A 17,869-nucleotide genomic window follows, 5' to 3' on the forward strand; every position below is an offset into this window, starting at 1 on the left:
TATCGTACATGTTGTCAATAATAATTTGATTGTAAGCCAACCCCGTCTACATGCCTAATGCTAACTCTCCTCTCAAGAATAATGATTTTGAGATTAGCATGATAACATGCTAGAGTCTAGACCATGTAGCATAATGACAATGCTAACCCTGTCTTCCTAACATTGACAAGCCTAATGCTAATGCTAACCCTCTCCTCCTAAGAACATTGACTTTCCCCTGCCCTGCCCGATGGATGTTTTTGAGATGCTTGTGGTGCCCGAGCACCAGTACCCCCTCATCTGTATGGGCATCAGCAAGGGCACGGAGCTCAACCAGGTGGTACGCTTTGAGACGCTGGACCCCAACACTGTTTGCCCCTGGCTCAAAGAGTCCGGTAAGGTCTCATTCAAAGACTGACCTTGACTCCTCATTGATATAGACTTGACACAACTCTAGATTTTAGTGCTCCTTTAATATGCAACTTCATTGAAATAAAAAAAACATTAAATATCATCATTTTTTAAATCCCCATTATTCTTTTTCTTTTTTTATCGTAGCACACACTGGAGACTGACGTTCACATTCTACACATTGACCTTACTGGAAATGGTTAACTTTTCAAAAGTTAACAATTATAGAGAAAATATAGTCCTATATCGTTGTGCACCTTCATAATGGAAAATGTTTGACGTTAATAAAGCAACAGATGAAATGGTTAGTTGAGGTTTTTATGTTTAATCTCCTCCTAGACACTCCACAGACCTGTGTTATCCATGTGACTCAACTGGAAAGAGACACCATTCTTGTCTGCCTGGATCGTGAGTCTAGCAGCATGTCTTGACTATCCAAAAATCTGATTTGTATTGTAATATTATACATGCATTGTACATTAATTGTATGCATTGCTAATAACACTATGACAATATATTAACAGTGTATAATGTTTTATCACTGAGCTGTCCTTTAAATGACATGGGGGAAACTCACCTCAGTAGCCACCCCGCCTGGATGGACGGCAGCCATTTTGTGCCTGGATGTCTTCAGTCTCATGTAATAGCATCATTGTTTAACTTCCATATGTTATTTTCCCCCTCAGGATCCTTTAAGATTAAGGGGAGGCTGAAGTCCAGTAGAAAGCTTTCAGCTGAGCTGACGTTTAATTTCCAGATTGAGTCGATAGGTAATCGCCCTTGACCCCTTTGCTAGAGATGAGCTAAAACACACACCCGCGCACACACACACACACACACACACACATACATACATACATACATACATACATACATGTATCAACAGCTATAAAATGGAGAGGAGAGCATAGTATCACAGTCATGTTATGATAAATGACATTTTGGTAAAATTAAATTTTTCATACGGTATATTAAACATGAATCTTTTCCACAGTATGCCTTCAAGACAGTGTTCTGGCTTTCTGGAGACATGGCATGCAAGGACGGAGTTTCAAATCTAATGAGGCAAGTTGTGTCAATGCCCCGGCGGACGCAATAACTGTATATAACAATATACAGTTGAACTGTTTATTGTTGTAATGTTTTTTTAATGTATTCGTTATTTTACCAGGTAAGTTAACTGAGAACACGTTCTCATTTACAGCAACGACCTGGGGAATAGTTACAGGGGAGAGGAGGGGGGTGAATGAGCCAATTGTAAACTGGGGATTATTAGGTGACTGATGGTTTGAGGGCCAGATTGGGAATTTAGCCAGGACACCGGGGTTAACACCCCTACTCTTACAATAAGTGCCATGGGATCTTTAATGACCTCAGAGAGTCAGGACACCCGTTTAACGGCCCATCTGAAAGACAACACCCTACACAGGGCAGTGTCCCCAATCACTGCAGTGGGGCATTGGGATATTTTTTAGACCAGAGGAAAGAGTGCCTCCTACTGGCCCTCCAACACCACTTCCAGCAGCATCTGGACTGACCAGGACCAAAACTGCTTAGCTTCAGAAGCAAGCCAGCAGTGGTATGCAGAGTGGTGTGCTGCTGGCTCAAAATATATGATGACTATGATAATGACTGCGATGACTTGACTATTGGATCTTGTCCATATTCCCACCAAACTACACAGGAAATGTCCAACAACACCAGGATATTCCGACTCCTAGGATCAGACAGGTGAGAAATCCATTTTTAGATTGAGGCTAAATCCGTTTAACAAGTATCATCAACTACAGTAGATTCAGCCTCAAGCCGATTTATTTTCATGAGCGGATGCTCAGGGGGCCGGAAAATAATTACAAAGAATTTGTAACCTGCAAATTGACCACAAGAAGCCCAAACAGATATAATATTTGACTAAAACATAATCATGTCAAACCTTGCTTACATTTGTATACAATCACATACTGTTACTGTGTATCTCTCTATTATGCGTGGGAATACTTTATAACAGATTTCCAAAATTAAAATCACTTGGAGCTGATTTGCTGTTTTACAGTCTTATGTCTGACAATAAAATAATGTGTTATAAATGTGTTATTTTAAACTTATAATTCACTGGATCACAATTCCAGTGGGTCAGAAGTTTACATACACTTAGTTGACTGTGCCTTTTAAACAGCTTGGAAAATTATGTACATGAGTGTATAGTTATAGTGACTATGCATATATGGTAAACAGAGAGTAGCAGCACCGTAAAAAGAGGGGGGGCTCACAATGCAAATAGTCCTGGTAGCCATGATTACCTGTCAGTTTAGTTCGTCTTGTGGCTTGGGGGTAAAAGCTGTTGAGAAGCATTTTTGTCCTAGACTTGGCACTCCGGTACAGCTTGCCATGCGGTAGTAGAGAGAACAGTCTATGGCTGGGGTCTTTGACCATGTTTAGGGCCTTCCTCTGACACCGCCTGGTGTAGAGGTCCTGGATGGCAGGCAGTTTAGCACCAGTGATGTACTGGGCCGTACGCACTACCCTCTGTAGTGCCTTGCGGCCAGAGGCAGAGCAATTGCGGTACGAGGCAGTGATGCAACCAGATGCTCTCGATGTTGCAGCTGTAGAACCTTTTGAGGATCTCAGGACCCATGCCAAATATTTTTAGTTACCTGAGGGGGAATAGGCTTTGTCATGCTCTCTTCACGACTGTCTAACTGACATAATTTGAGTCAATTGGACCATTTAAAGGCAACGCTATCAAATACTAATTGAGTGTATTTAAACGTCTGACCCACTGGGAATGTGATGAAAGAAATAAAAGCTGAAATAAATCATTCTCTCTATTCTGACATTTCACATTCCTAAAATAAAGTGGTGATCCTAACTGACCTCAGACAGGGAATTTTTACTAGGATTAGATGTCAGGAATTGTGAAAAACTGAGTTTAAATGTATTTGGGTAATGTGTATGTAAACTTCCAATTTCAACTGTATCTCCCTCATTTCTGACTGCAGTCAAATGAATTTTTAAAAACATGTCTGACTCTGCAACTCATTTAACATTACATTTAAGTCATTTAGCAGACGCTCTTATCCAGAGCGACTTACAAATTGGTGCATTCATATGACATCCAGTGGAACAGCCACTTTACAATAGTGCATCTAAATCTTTTAAGGGGGGTGAGAAGGATTACTTTATCCTATCCTAGGTATTCCTTAAAGAGGTGGGGTTTCAGGTGACTCCTTGGTGACTCCTTGGTCTCAGATGCAATCGGACCATTCATCAAGCAAGCGACCTTGGATGTGTCCTGTTTTTAAATTAACCGTATGATTTTAATTGAAAGTCAAAATGTATAGTAACACAAACCCACATTCCTGGATATCACACTATTTCAGTATTGACCAACTACTGAGAACATGCAACCTTACCTAACAAGTGCTTGACCAATGTGTTAGTAATTCATGTAAATAGAATATTGAGGTTGTACACTGAGTATGTTATGTAGATTACCATGCTGCATATATTTTGTACAGTTGCCCCCCCAACTTTGAGAGATATAAAGAGTTGTTGGTACTACTTTTAAGGGTTTGTCAAGCAATATACTTTTACAAAACTTAGTGGTAGGGTGTCAAAGAGAAAAGTGTCTGTTCATTTTGGTCATGAGTTGCCTTTTTTTTAATATGTTAGGCTCTTTTTGATATGAAGCCATATGCAATGTCATTTTATTTTCACACTTTAATTCCTACCCCATAGAAAGTTGTCAAGGCTCAGATATGCACTGGTTGTGAAATTTGCATAGTTGTATGCAATGAAACACTTTATTCATACATTTAAGGTATGGTTAATTTGCACTTATAACAAAGTATCTGCATGAGTTCATTAGAATACATCATGCTATACACTTTAGATGTAAACTTAAGGCATTTAACCAGGAAATGTAAGGTTTATTTTTTACATACACGCCAAGCTATTGTTAAAACTGCAGTCAAACTGAAGAGACTCTGGGAAGTTGTAGAATCTCTTTCCTTATGGTGGGCAGTGAGTTGAATGTTGCCAAATTGCATTGTTCATATTGTTTGTTATGGTGTTTGGGTGTCAAAGTAAGACCTCTACCTCATGCGTTTGGGAGTCAGTGAGAATATGTGGGGCCAAATTGAACATGTGACACTAAATGTCCCTTGCTGACTCCATGTAGCCTACACGACTAAAGGGGAGGGTATGATGAAGTACAAGGATCTTCAGACTTGGTTTCTTTCGCGATTGATTTTGTGTCATGTAAAATAAAAGTGCTTAATTTTTTAACTGACAATATTTGGACATGTTACATATTAAACATTTTAACTCATGATGGGCTAAATTGATTGACTGATGAGCCATAGGAAACCTGTTTGTTTTTTTCTCAAATTTTAGATGGTATGATGAAGTATAAGGATCTTCTCACTTGGTTTCTTTTCATGTTGCTTTTGTTTCATGTAAATACTGTAAAATAAAATTGCTTAATGTTGCCTGTACAACTGCCTATATTTGGACATGTTACATATTAAACATTTTAACTCATGATGGGATACATTGATTAACTGATGAACTATAGAAAGCCTTAAGTTTTTCTCTGATATTTTAGTGGGTATACAGTTGAAGTTGGAGTTATTATAATATATAATAATAATATATGCCATTTAGCAGACGCTTTTATCCAAAGCGACTTACAGTCATGTGTGCATACATTCTACGTATGGGTGGTCCCGGGGATCGAACCCACTACCCTGGCGTTACAAGCGCCATGCTCTACCAACTGAGCTACAGAAGGACCACAATTATAACTTGTTTCTCAACCACTCCACAAATGTCTTGTTATCAAACTATAGTTTTGGTAAGTCAGTTAGGACATCTACTTTGTGCATGACACAAGTACTTTTTCCAAAAATAGTTTAATGATTATTTCACTTATAATTCACTGTATCACAATTCCAGTGGGTCAGAAGTTTACATACACTAAGTTGACTGTGCCTTTAAACAGCTTGGAAAATTCCAGAAAATGATGTCATGGCTTTAGAAGCTTCTGATATGCTAATTGTAAAATGTAAAACGGGTCCTATATCGACATAACCTGAAAGGCCGCTCAGCAGTGAAGAAGCCACTGCTCCAAAACCGCCTTTAAAAAAAGCTAGACTACGGTTTGCAACTGCACACGGGGACAAAGATTGTACTTTTTGGAGAAATGTCCTCTGGTCTGATGAAACAAAAATAGAACTGTTTGGCCAAAATGACCATTGTTATGTTTGGAGGAAAAAGGGGGAGGCTTGCAAGCTGAAGAACACCATCCCAACTCTGAAGCACGGGGGTGGCAGCATCATGTTGTGGGGGTGCTTTGCTGCAGGAGGGACTGGTGCACTTCACAATATAGATGGCATCATGAGGGCGGAAAATTATGTGGATATAGTGAAGCAACATCTCAAGACATCAGTCAGGAAGTTAAAGCTTGGTCGCAAATGGGTCTTCCAAATGGACAATGACACCAAGCATACTTCCAAAGTTGTGGCAAAATGGCATAAGGACAACAAAGTCAAGGTAGTGGAGTGGCCATCACAAAGCCCTGACCTCAATCCTATAGAGAATTTGTGGGCAGAACTAAAAAAGCGTGTGTGAGCAAAGAGGCCTACAAACCTGACTCAGTTACACCAGCTCTGTCAGGAGGAATGGGCCAAAATTCACCCAACTTATTGTGGGAGTTTTGTGGAAGGCTACATGAAACGTTTGATCCAAGTTAAACAATGTAAAGGCAATGCTACCAAATACTAATTGAGTGTATGTAAACTTCTGACCCACTGGGAATGTGATGAAATAAATAAAAGCTGAAATCATTCTCTCTACTGTTATTCAGACATTTCACATTCTTAAAATAAAGTGGTGATCCTAACTGATCTAAAACAGGGACTTTTTACAAGGATTAAATGTCAGAATTTGTGAAAAACTGAGTTTAAATGTATTTGGCTCAGGAGTATGTAAAAAATCCTACTTCGACTGTATATTTTTAAGCCTATTAAACCTACAGGAATCATTTCTGACAAGATGTAGATGTGTATTTTGAACATTGGGAATACTTTCTATACCATTAACTGCTCCACACAGTTAGTGGAGGTGTCTTCTTTGGGAAGTCTCTACAAAAAGATAAATGGAAATGGTTTCCATGATGTTTTCTCTGGGCTCTGTTAGTCAAGTCTGCGACCTCACCGCGTGATTTAATCTAGCACTTGTTCACATGCATCGTCGGCATGTTTCAAATTTCACAAATATAGTGAAATGCCTTTCTTGCAAACTCAACCCAAAAATGCAATAATCCATAACTGGTTTACAGGGAGGGGGGGGGAAGCACACGAGAAATAAGAATAAGAAATACACAAAGTAATTAATACGGTACTATATACAGGAATTATTTTAAATGTTAGTTCCAATACCATATTTACATGTGCAGGTATACTGGAGTGATGGGGGTAGATCTGTATAGGGGTAATGTGACTAGGCAACAGGATATAAAATAAACAGAGTAGTAGCAGCTTGTATGTGAGTGGGTGTGTAGAGTCAGTAGAAATGTATGTGCATATTATGTGAGTGAGAAAATGATGGGAGTGTGTGTGTGTTGGGAGTGACAGTGAGTGTTTAAGGCCCCGTGAGTATGCAATGGTTTCAAGTGATCCTCCTCATCAAGCGATCTTTTTCATTCTATCGTTTAAACAAGTATTGCTCTCGGTTTAGCCAGATTAGATCCAGATCTTGGGCAGGCGCGATGATTATCGAAAACAAACCCGAAGTACGTCATTAGCTATCCATTGCGCCTGTGCAATTCTTCTACCAACAACTGCAACCGACCAGTCATAACAATCGTCCAAAGAAATCATTTTGACCAAAGCCTAACTGGTCATTAAAGCCAGCCTGTGCGTGGAATCTTGGTTTTCTCGATAACTTAACAAAAAGCTAAATAGTCTGGAGACTATTTGTCTGGAGGTTTTGGAAATGATACATTCATGGAGGATAGCACGGTTATCAATATCCACCCTGTCGAAGATTCGGTGAAAATGGGTGATTATGCACCGAAGAGGTTTTTTTCCCCCAAAATATAGGGAATGGTTCAACTGGCCGAAAAGGACGAACAGTATCGCAGTTCCCGAAACGTGAAGTGACACATTAATGCCTAAATCGAATACTAGCTAGCCAGCTACGCCACTGTCCACAGATCGTTGATCACTACTGCCAACCATCTTCCGATTCGGATCGATCGGCTATGGCTAGTAACATCACCAGCTCGGCTGCAAACTAGCATGCTAAATTAGCAAGGCTAAAGTTCGTTTGTTGCCATCAACGTCAGTCAGCTCAGAACTTGGAATAATTTCAATTTTACAACGCAACGCAAGCTTGCTAGTTAGCGTTTGAAGTATATTTGGTTTCGTGAATTTGGGCTTTTTTAAAACTCGGTGCCCGAAAGAGCAAGCCTGCTAGTATAGCTCCTTGCTTCGGCAGCTGCAGACGGCAAGCTAGCAGCGATCAACATCTGTACACTTCCGATGCGATGGTCGCATTGTTAACTGTTTTGGTAGAGGAATGCTCATTGGGTGGATATTCTGAGGCAGCGGGCCGCACAGAATATTGCACCTCTCAGTTCCAACCACGGGCCATGCTACATATTGTATTGATGTGAAGAGTGGCCGTGAACACACATCGCTCGCTGGCTGCAAGATAGCGCACGACGACGAACAGCTGAAGCTATGCAAGCGGCCCAGGTTCAGTACGACTTTTTCAGCGAGGAGAACGCACCGAAATGGCGGGGGCTGTTGGTACCCTCCCTGAACAAGGTAGGCTAGGACGTTGGCAGGTGCCAAGCGAACTAACTAGACGGCGAGGGTATGCATAACAAGCAACGTAGCTAGTATTAGCTAGTCGGCTAACGTTAATTAGCTAACTCAAACAGTGTTGTCTTGTATGAATTGATTTTTTTTTGCAACACACATTTGATGATGCCATGTCAAAACACACCATGTTGCCCGTGACACATGGTTTGGTTGGTCAAATCCCATTTTATTGGCTGCATACACATATATTTAGCAGATGTTATTGCGGGTGTAGCGAAATGCTTATGTGTGCTAATAGTTGTTAGCTGCCCCCCCGCTCATTATTGGGGTGCACCCGTGGGGACTCGATGCTTCTATGTGACAGACACACACACACAGCCCTATGTTTGACTGAACTTTTTTGTGTTTGATTCCCACACCTAAACTCGAACGTCACTAGTTCCCTATGCATTACACCATTCCTACACATGTCTCCTTTTATTTGTATCTGCTATCTCAGCGTCACTGCATGCACATCTTGCCCACCGGTGTCAGTTTGAGTGTGGTGGCACTGGCAGCTTCTGTGGGGGAGGACGCTGTCACACTCACAGAACGTTGTCCCCCCTCGGCAAAACGGCATCACTTTTTCCTAAGCAACGTTCAAACTGGGCCCTCAATTTCAGACAGAATAAATAAACGACTTGCTAGCAGCAACCCTGCATATTGTAGTAGGAATCATCATGAGAAATGCTAGAGTAGTCATACGTGTCTTTTTATATTGTTGTTGTGATACTCTGCTTGCCTGCTTCCACATGTATTTTTAAAGAGAAATTAGGTTTTGAAACATTACATACTTGGGTCACAGCCCATCAAGATTGATGCAACAACTTTTTTCAAGTAGATTCTGACTGTCTCGATACCCTCATCTCGTCTCATAAAGGTGCTGGCTATGTTTTGGGCGATTTACCGACTCGCTGCTGAGTGAAATTGATGTTATTGATCAAGCAAACGCATATCAGCCTTCGGGATGGTTTGAAATAACATGTTTGATGTGGGCAAATTTTAGTGACACACCACACATGTTACCTTGGTCTACACAGAGTGAACACTGACTAGAGCCTCTCCAGTTTGCGTGTGTTGGCAAATAGAGGCCTATAACTGGCGTGAGGTTATCAGGGTGGGGTTTTTCAGCAAGATGCTGCAAGCAGGGGAATGCCGAGTCAGTGAACTTCACTGCACAGCTCTCAAGTGAGATTTTACAATGACAGTTGAGCAAATTGTAAGAAAATAAAAGATGAGTATTGTTTATGACTAGCATATATTTAGTTCACGACAGCCTCGGCCAAGCCCAAGTTGTTTTGCACTGTAAAGTGCTTAGCTAAAACCACTCCAGACTTACTGATTTAGGCCTTAAAAGTATTAGGCCTATATAATGGTAGTGGTCAAGATAAGCAGCCCAATTTACAATGGGAGTTTGACATGAAGGGGTAGGCCCAGCCTAAGCCCCACTATGTGTCATATTGGGCCAGAGGTAGTGATCAGGAGAAGAGAATGATAAGAACTGGGAGAATCAGAACAGTACTGAAACAGTGGGTTAATAATACTGAAACTGAATTCTAGCCTACTGAAAAAATACATCCTAATGGACCAGCTAGGACTGAATGATGTAATGCTACAGTGTACCATTTGATATGAATCTGGAAATGACCGTTGACATGCCTCTTTTAGCTAATGCTGCAGAAACCGTACACTGTTCATTATGTTGAGAAGTTGGTCTTATGTGGGAGATTGAATGAACTGTGGAGGAATGCTACAGAGAAACAGTTCAAGTCTTTGCTCGAGTTCCCACTGTTGGACGACGGGCACATGTGGCATCCCAACGAGGGGGGATGGCCTCTGCATTCCTGTTGTGTGTAGACTGGCAAGGGCCGGCAAATGCTAAAGTGCGATGATGCCGTAGCAATGTAACGCCACAGGCATGGCAGGAATGTAGCCCAATGCATGAGGTCAGAGCAAGTCGGCCCTCGCAGAGAGCGGGAGTGAGAGACAACAGAGGGGAGGTTATAGCCCTAGTGGGTCGCATTAAGGATTTTTTTGTGACAAGCTTTTGCCCCCTTTCTTCTCCACCAAACCACGCCCCTCGGATCCCTCAAGTGTTGCTTTCCCCGCTCAAGCTGTGTCAACAAGTCTAGGAGAGGTTATGGAAGACTTCAAAAGAGCCCCATGGCAAGACCAGCTTTTCCGCATTGAGCTGTTCAATGTGGACACACCGTCTGTTAACCTTATTGATTTAGCCATTGGCCTCTCGGCTTTAAAAAAAAAAATGGTTACATTTGTCTGGAACGTGCTGGCACAGGGAACTGAGAGGATTCGAAAACGTGCATGCGCTCCAGTGGATGAGCATTGTTCAGGTTTCTGCTGTGGAATGAAATGGGGAAATCTGGATTCTTTGGTCATTTAAAAAAAATGTATATTTCTCCTTGGTTCACTGCTCAAGACATTTTGGCCAGCTTTGCCAAAGCCAAAATGCCACGTTTGTCAGCCCTGCCATGAGAGGCTTTGTCAAGAGCAAGCCCTCATTTTAGCCTCACCACACATTTCCAATGGAGTGAGTTTGCAAAGTCTTTCAAGTTCTCTGTTGGAATTTTTGTACTTAATGCGCAGAGTAATTTGTTCATTTTGTGGGCAAAGTTGTTCAAAACCCCAGCTGTAGTCTGTAGAATATTCCAGAATATTCTCCTAGCCCTGCTAAATATCAATGGACAGAATCTTAAATTGGAGATGGAAAATGTCACAAGAACTCAGCCATATGTACTTAGACTTTTCACATTACAATTGCATTTACATCCAAACATGCTGCATCTTGTGCCTCTACTCTTCAACGATAATCAATCAAATGAATCACTTTAGCATCTGCAATAATCACAATTTTCAAGCGCAGACAATTTTCCATAAACAGTGTGCCCCATTTTCCTCTTCCTGTTGTTACTGTGCTCAGCTTTGGGCGCTGACCAACGTGGGGTAGGAAGCCTGTTCCTGATATTGCACATCTGCTCAGTACCTTCAGCATTCAAATTGTATAATTGCTTGCGTAATATTATGCTTTATTAGTTCAGTAACAACCTATGTGTTTGCTGGGTAATTGTTATCTATGCACAGTTGAAAATAGAGGTCGGACGATTTCAAGTTTTCATAACAATCGGTAATTGGCATATTTGGATGGCGATTATGGCCGATTACATTGCACTCCACCAGGAGACTGCGTGGCAGACTGACCACCTGTTACACGAGTGCAGCAAGGAGCAAAGGTAAGTTGCTGGCTAGCATTAAACTTATAAAAAACAATCAATCTTAACATAATCACTAGTTAACTACACATGGTTGATATTACTAGTTTAACTAACTAGCTTGTTGCATATAATCAATGCAGTGCCTGTTAATTTAGAATTGAATCACAGCCTACTTCGCCAAACGGGTGATGATTTAACAAAAGCACATTTGTGAAAAAAGCACAATCGTTGCACCAATGTGGACCTAACCATAAACATCAATGCCTTTCTTGAAATCAATACACAAGTATATTTTTAAAAAACCTGCATTTTTAGTTTAAAAAATGCATGTCAGCAGGCAATATTAACTAGGGAAATTGTGTCACTTCTCTTGCGTTCAGTGCAAGCCGGGTCAGGGTATATGCAGCAGTTTGGGCCACCTGGCTCATTGTCAACTGTGGAGACCATTTCTTCCTAACAAAGACCATAATTAATTTGCCAGAATTGTACATAATTATGACATTAAAGGTTGTGCAATATTTAGACTTAGTTGCCACCCGTTAGATAAAATATGGAACGGTTCTGTATTTCACAGAAGTAATAAACGTGTTGTTTTCAAAATGATAGTTTCCAGATTTGGCCATATTAATCCCCTAAGGCTTGTATTTCTGTGTGTTTATTATAATTAAATCTGATTTGATAGAGCAGTCTGACTGAGCAGTGGTAGGTAGCAGCAGGCTCGTAAGCATTCATTCAAACTTTCCTGCATTTGCCAGCAGCTTTTCGCAATGTTTGAAGCACAAGCCTATCAACTCCCAAGATTAGGCTGGCAATACTATAGTGCCCATAAGAACATCCAATATCCAAAGGTATATGAAATACAAATGGTATAGAGAGAGAGAGTCCTACAATTCCTAAAATACCTTCAACCTAAAACTTCTTAACTGGGAATATTGAAGACTCATGTTAAAAGGAACCACCAGCTTTCAAATGTTCTCATGTTCTGAGCAAGGATCTTAAACGTTAGCTTTTTTGCATTGCACATATTGCACTTATACTTTCTTCTCCAACACTGTGTTTTTGAAATTGAACAGTGAACACAAATTGAACATGTTTCATTATTTATTTGAAACTAAATAGATTTTATGTATTATATTAACTTAAAATAAATGTTCATTCAGTATTGTTGTAATTGTCATTATTTTATATATATATATATTTTATATATATATACGAATTAATCGGTATTGGCTTTTTTTGCTCCTCCAATAATCAGTATCTACGTTGACAAATCATTATCGGTCGATCTCTAGTTGAAAATTGGGAAAAGTAAGCTACCGGCGACAGCTCTCATCTGGATATACTTGCCGAACCGGGCATAAAATAGATTTTATTTTGATTGTTGAGGTTTACCATCAGCAATAGTTTTTGTAGTTTTGCTTTAAACAATCTGTATGGTCATTTTATATATAAAAAGGTAACGTTTGATAATTTCATAACGAGGACAGCAATCATTTTTGCGAGGCCCACTGCGTGGTCGAAGCAAGAGGGGAAGAAAATGTCACTGTAAAAACTTCAAAATGGTCAACCATTAGATTTTGAGATGGGGTGAAATCCAAAGTATTGCTATATATTCATTGGCTGTCATAGCTAATTTGTAAATGATAAATATTGATACACTACTAGGTCAAACACTTAGTTTGATAAAATGACAAGTTAATTAGTGGGTGGTGGCAATTTTAGAAGGGGGGAGACAAAAAACAGGCTCCATTGCCCCACCCCTCAGATCTGATTGTGGTAATGGGGTTGTAGATGCCTAGTCTCCCTTATTGCTCAGCTCAGGTGCCTACATAGTACACCATAGACATGCATCCTTAACACACACACACATAAATCAACTCAGACAGATCCAGCTCAGGGAGGCCCAGCTTATGAGTTCCATCAGCAGATTTGAATTTAGAATGGAAAATGAATGTGTTTTATACAACAAATGTTAGTGTATCGCATTGAACTGAATTGCATTGATTAATTCTCCAATCGAACTGAATCGTTTCAAACTAAAACGTATCATTCCTGTATGGGAAAGATGCACATCCCTACTATTTGCATGTGGTGCTGTGCAGGCCCACACTGGCTGGGGTTCCTGGGAATGAAATTCCTGGCATTGCTTTGAGTTAGTCTAGCATGCAGGAACCAGGGCCTTCTCTCCACCACACCCACCTGCCTGTGATGGGCAGCTCCAGCCCCGGATTCCTTCTGCTCTTGTCCCCCTTTCTCTAAACCCTTAGCCCCTTCTCACATGATTTGCACAGACCTGACCGGTCCTGGACAGGTGAAAGCAATATGGTGCTATTGACGATCTAGGTTGCAGATTAGGAGATCTGTCTGGTCCCTTCAGTTCTGCTACGACTCTTGAGAAAAGGGCTATGGGCAAGGGTTGGGGACCGGAATTGAGCTGAGATGGAGGGAGAAGCACCTGGGTACACTGGCTTGGTTGTCATCGGCCAGCTCTGGGACAAGAGTGACACAGGATCATGTCATGTGGGGCTAGGGCTCACAAGGCCACCTTGCACATCTGAAGTCAATTCACTTGAGCTTGAATTATCAACAAACTTGATTCACATGATCAGCAGTTTACTCTGGATGTGAGACTCCCATACTACCTTCAAGAACCACACTCCGTCCTCTCATAACTTGGGGTTGGAGAGTGACCTTGGATTTGCAACCAAGGGTTCAATTATACTCTTTACTTGATGTTATCTATCAGAGGACCACACTGCTCTACTACACATGTCTGGATGTGAGGACACGGAAAGGCTGGAAGAACCTTTTTAAAACATACAATACATGTTGAGTTGAAGTCCACCGTAGACATTGTTTCTGTGGGGGAGCATTGATTCAGTTGGAATAATGAGCCTTTCTTCCAATTTTTCTGGGAGCTTCCCATAAACCTATCCTCCATATATATATTATCTTGTGTGTGTTCAGATTTTATTTGCAACTCATTTATTCAGATTATTATTATTACCCTATTACAATGGGTTGTAATAGTTTTCACTTTCTAGTTTATTTCTCATTTGCCTTAAGGGGAGGCAGAACAAAGGAAGAAGACTAAAACGGTCTAAAGAATTGCAGCATGCAATGTATTCAAGCAGAGCTTTCTTGTCAATCTCCCTGTTTTTTTTTCCCCATTGGCAGTCATCTCAGGACCTCCTGTTAGACCTTGATCTTTCCCCACTCAAAACACACTTCTGAAAGCACCTACGTGTATGCCCGCGACAGATGAATACCTCTGCATTCCGACGCAAGGTGAGAAAGCTAGGTAGGTGTGTGTCAGTGGTCGTTGCAGTGTAAGATGAGGGAGGATGATCTTTGTTTATGAGCATTGTCTTGACTCATTCATGTTCCATTCACCCAGCTCAATTTAACATCAATAGTTTTAGGCTACTATATGATACTCAAATTTTCCCTGTACCCGTCATGAGGTTGCTACAACCTAGCCTATGAATGAAAGTTTACAACGTAGGTGCACCGGTAGAGAGAATTTTGAGTAATCAAGGTGAGACAGTGACGCATTCAGTACCACCTTACACACTCTTGCCTGCATGTAGCTAATCTAGGGTATAATCATTAGTCCAACAGCTACAAATTAGTTTCTATTGTACAAATTCAGGTATGTTTTATTATTAAATGTTTTTCAACAGAATCGGTGGGAAGAATACACCCCTGATCACACGCAGACACAGTTCATTTTCATAGCAGCCACATAAAAACAGCATGCTCACTTTGCTCATTGTGTATATAATTCCTTCTTGCAACTATCTACGCGCTTTCCTCCTATCGCCGTTCCCGTCAATTGTGGACTTCAGTGCACAACACATCAGCTGTCTGACCAGGCAAAATAATCTTTCCAAGCCAAACCTTAATATCATGACCGCTGGCCGCTATACACAGCCTACATCGTTGTCCCGTCATAGTCAATATAGCTACTAGAACTAACGTGTTAGTAAACCGGCTGCAATAACGCGGTCAGAAAGCAGTTTAGCATTTACACCGGAGGGACCCGGTGGCAATAAATTAATAAAACCAAAAGCTTACCTTGACTTGGAAGAGTTCCAGTGTTGGATAGCCAACTAGCTAACATGGCATCCCTCTGTTTAAGAATGCTAAACTAGATAGCTGCATTAGATAGCTAAGTGAAAGTTTAAAAAAACATACAACCATATCTCACTCTCGCTTCTCCTTAATTTTGGAAGAAAACTGTCTTTCTCACTCTGAGTCAACTACTCACCACATTTTATGCAGTGCTAGCTAGCTGTAGCTTATGCTTTCAGTACTAGAGCCATTCTCTGATTCTTTCTTTGGTTGGACAACCATGTCAGTTCATGCTGCAAGAGCTCCGATGGGTCGGAGGACAACCTCAGGAAGTTGTCATAATTACTGTGTAAGTTACTGTACTGAAGTCAATGTACCCAGAGGAGGACAAGAGCTAGCTGTCCTCCAGCTACACCGTGGTGCTACCCTACAGAGTGCTGCTGAGGCTACTGTAGACCTTCATTGCAAAACAGTGTGTTTTAATCAATTGTTTGGTGACGTGAATATACACTGCTCAAAAAAAATAAAGGGAACACTTAAACAACACAATGTAACTTCAAGTCAATCACACTTCTGTGAAATCAAACTGTCCACTTAGGAAGCAACACTGATTGACAATTAATTGCACATGCTGCTGTGCAAATGGAATAGACAACAGGTGGAAATTATAGGCAATTAGCAAGACACCCCAAATAAAGGAGTGGTTCTGCAGGTGATAACCACAGACCACTTCTCAGTTCCTATGCTTCCTGGCTGATGTTTTGGTAACTTTTGAATGCTGGCGGTGCTTTCACTCTAGTGGTAGCATGAGACGGAGTCTACAACCCACACAAGTGGCTCAGGTAGTGCAGCTCAACCAGGATGGAACATCAATGCGAGCTGTGGCAAGAAGGTTTGCTGTGTCTGTCAGCGTAGTGTCCAGAGCATGGAGGCGCTACCAGGAGACAGGCCAGTACATCAGGAGACGTGGAGGAGGCCGTAGGAGGGCAACAACCCGGCATCAGGACCGCTACCTCCGCCTTTGTGCAAGGAGGAGCAGGAGGAGCACTGCCAGAGCCCTGCAAAATGACCTCCAGCAGGCCACAAATGTGCATGTGTCTGCTCAAACGGTCAGAAAAAGACTCCATGAGGGTGGTAGGTATGAGGGCCCGACGTCCACAGGTTGGGGTTGTGCTTACAGTCCAACGGCGTGCAGGACGTTTGGCATTTGCCAGAGAACACCAAGATTGGCAAATTTGCCACTGGCGCCCTGTGCTCTTCACAGATGAAAGCAGGTTCACACTGAGCACATGTGACAGACGTGGAGCCGTGGAGAATGTTCTGCTGCCTGCAACATCCTCCAGCATGACTGTTTGGCGGTGGGTCAGTCATGGTGTGGGGTGGCATTTCTTTGGGGGGGCCTCCATGTGCTTGCCAGAGGTAGCCTGACTGCCATTAGGTACCGAGATGAGATCCTCAGACCCCTTGTGAGACCATATGCTGGTGCGGTTGGCCCTGGGTTCCTCCTAATGCAAGACAATGCTACACCTCATTTGGCTGGAGTGTGTCAGCAGTTCCTGCACGAGGAAGCTATGCTATGGACTGGCCCGCCCGTTCCCCAGACCTGAATCCAATTGAGCACATCTGGGACATCATGTCTCGCTCCATCCACCAACTCCATGTTGCACCACAGACTGTCCAGGAGTTGGCGGCTGCTTTAGTCCAGGTCTGGGAGGAGATCCCTCAGGAGACCATCCACCACCTCATCAGGAGCATGCCCAGGTGTTGTAGGGAGGTCATACAGGCACGTGGAGGCCACATACACTACTGATCCCCATTTTGACTTGTTTTAAGGACATTACATCAAAGTTGGATCAGCCTGTAGTGTGGTTTTCCACTTTAATTTTGAGTGTGACTCCAAATCCAGACCTCCATGGGTTGATAAATTTGATTTCCATTGATCATTTTTGTGTGATTTTGTTGTCAGCACATTCAACTATGTAAAGAGAAAAGTATTTAATAAGAATATTTTATTCATTCAGATCTAGGATGTGTTATTTTAGTGTTCCCTTTTATTTTTTTGAGCAGTGTATTTATAGTTTTAACTTAAAAAGAAAACGTTTTATGTTTCACCATTTCTATTAAATTCACTGAGGAGGATGGTCCTCCCCTTCCTCTGAGTAGCCTCCACTGTGTGTAATGGAGGCATGTTGATCTTTTACATTCAGGCTTTTATCACTGCCACCTCTTATCCCTCTCTCTTACTCCATCCTCAGTTCCTCAGCCCACTCTGTCTCAAACTCCCTCTCTCGCTTACTCTCTCCCATT

The 17,869-nt window shown here is 41.7% G+C and overlaps 1 protein-coding gene and 1 pseudogene across 6 annotated transcripts in view; both read left to right on the plus strand.

The window, feature by feature from the left end:
• Nucleotides 1-2,649, plus strand: part of LOC118365067 (mitogen-activated protein kinase kinase kinase kinase 3-like) — a 97,032-nt pseudogene extending 94,383 nt beyond the window's left edge.
• A 4,459-nt stretch (nt 2,650-7,108) lies between these two features.
• The window catches only part of LOC118365065 (son of sevenless homolog 1-like), a 75,003-nt gene continuing 64,242 nt past the window's right edge, over nt 7,109-17,869 (plus strand). Inside the window, exon 1 of one of the 6 annotated variants that reach the window (XM_052490671.1) lies at nt 7,109-8,222. In XM_052490671.1, the coding sequence (XP_052346631.1) occupies nt 8,136-8,222 (87 nt within the window). In that variant the 5' untranslated portion in view covers nt 7,109-8,135. The remainder of the gene's footprint in view (nt 8,223-17,869) is intronic. The other 5 variants (XM_052490673.1, XM_052490672.1, XM_052490674.1 and 2 more) reach the window with 5 other exon arrangements.

Source organism: Oncorhynchus keta, chromosome 32 (assembly GCF_023373465.1).
Source record: "Oncorhynchus keta strain PuntledgeMale-10-30-2019 chromosome 32, Oket_V2, whole genome shotgun sequence".
NCBI lineage: Eukaryota > Metazoa > Chordata > Actinopteri > Salmoniformes > Salmonidae > Oncorhynchus > Oncorhynchus keta.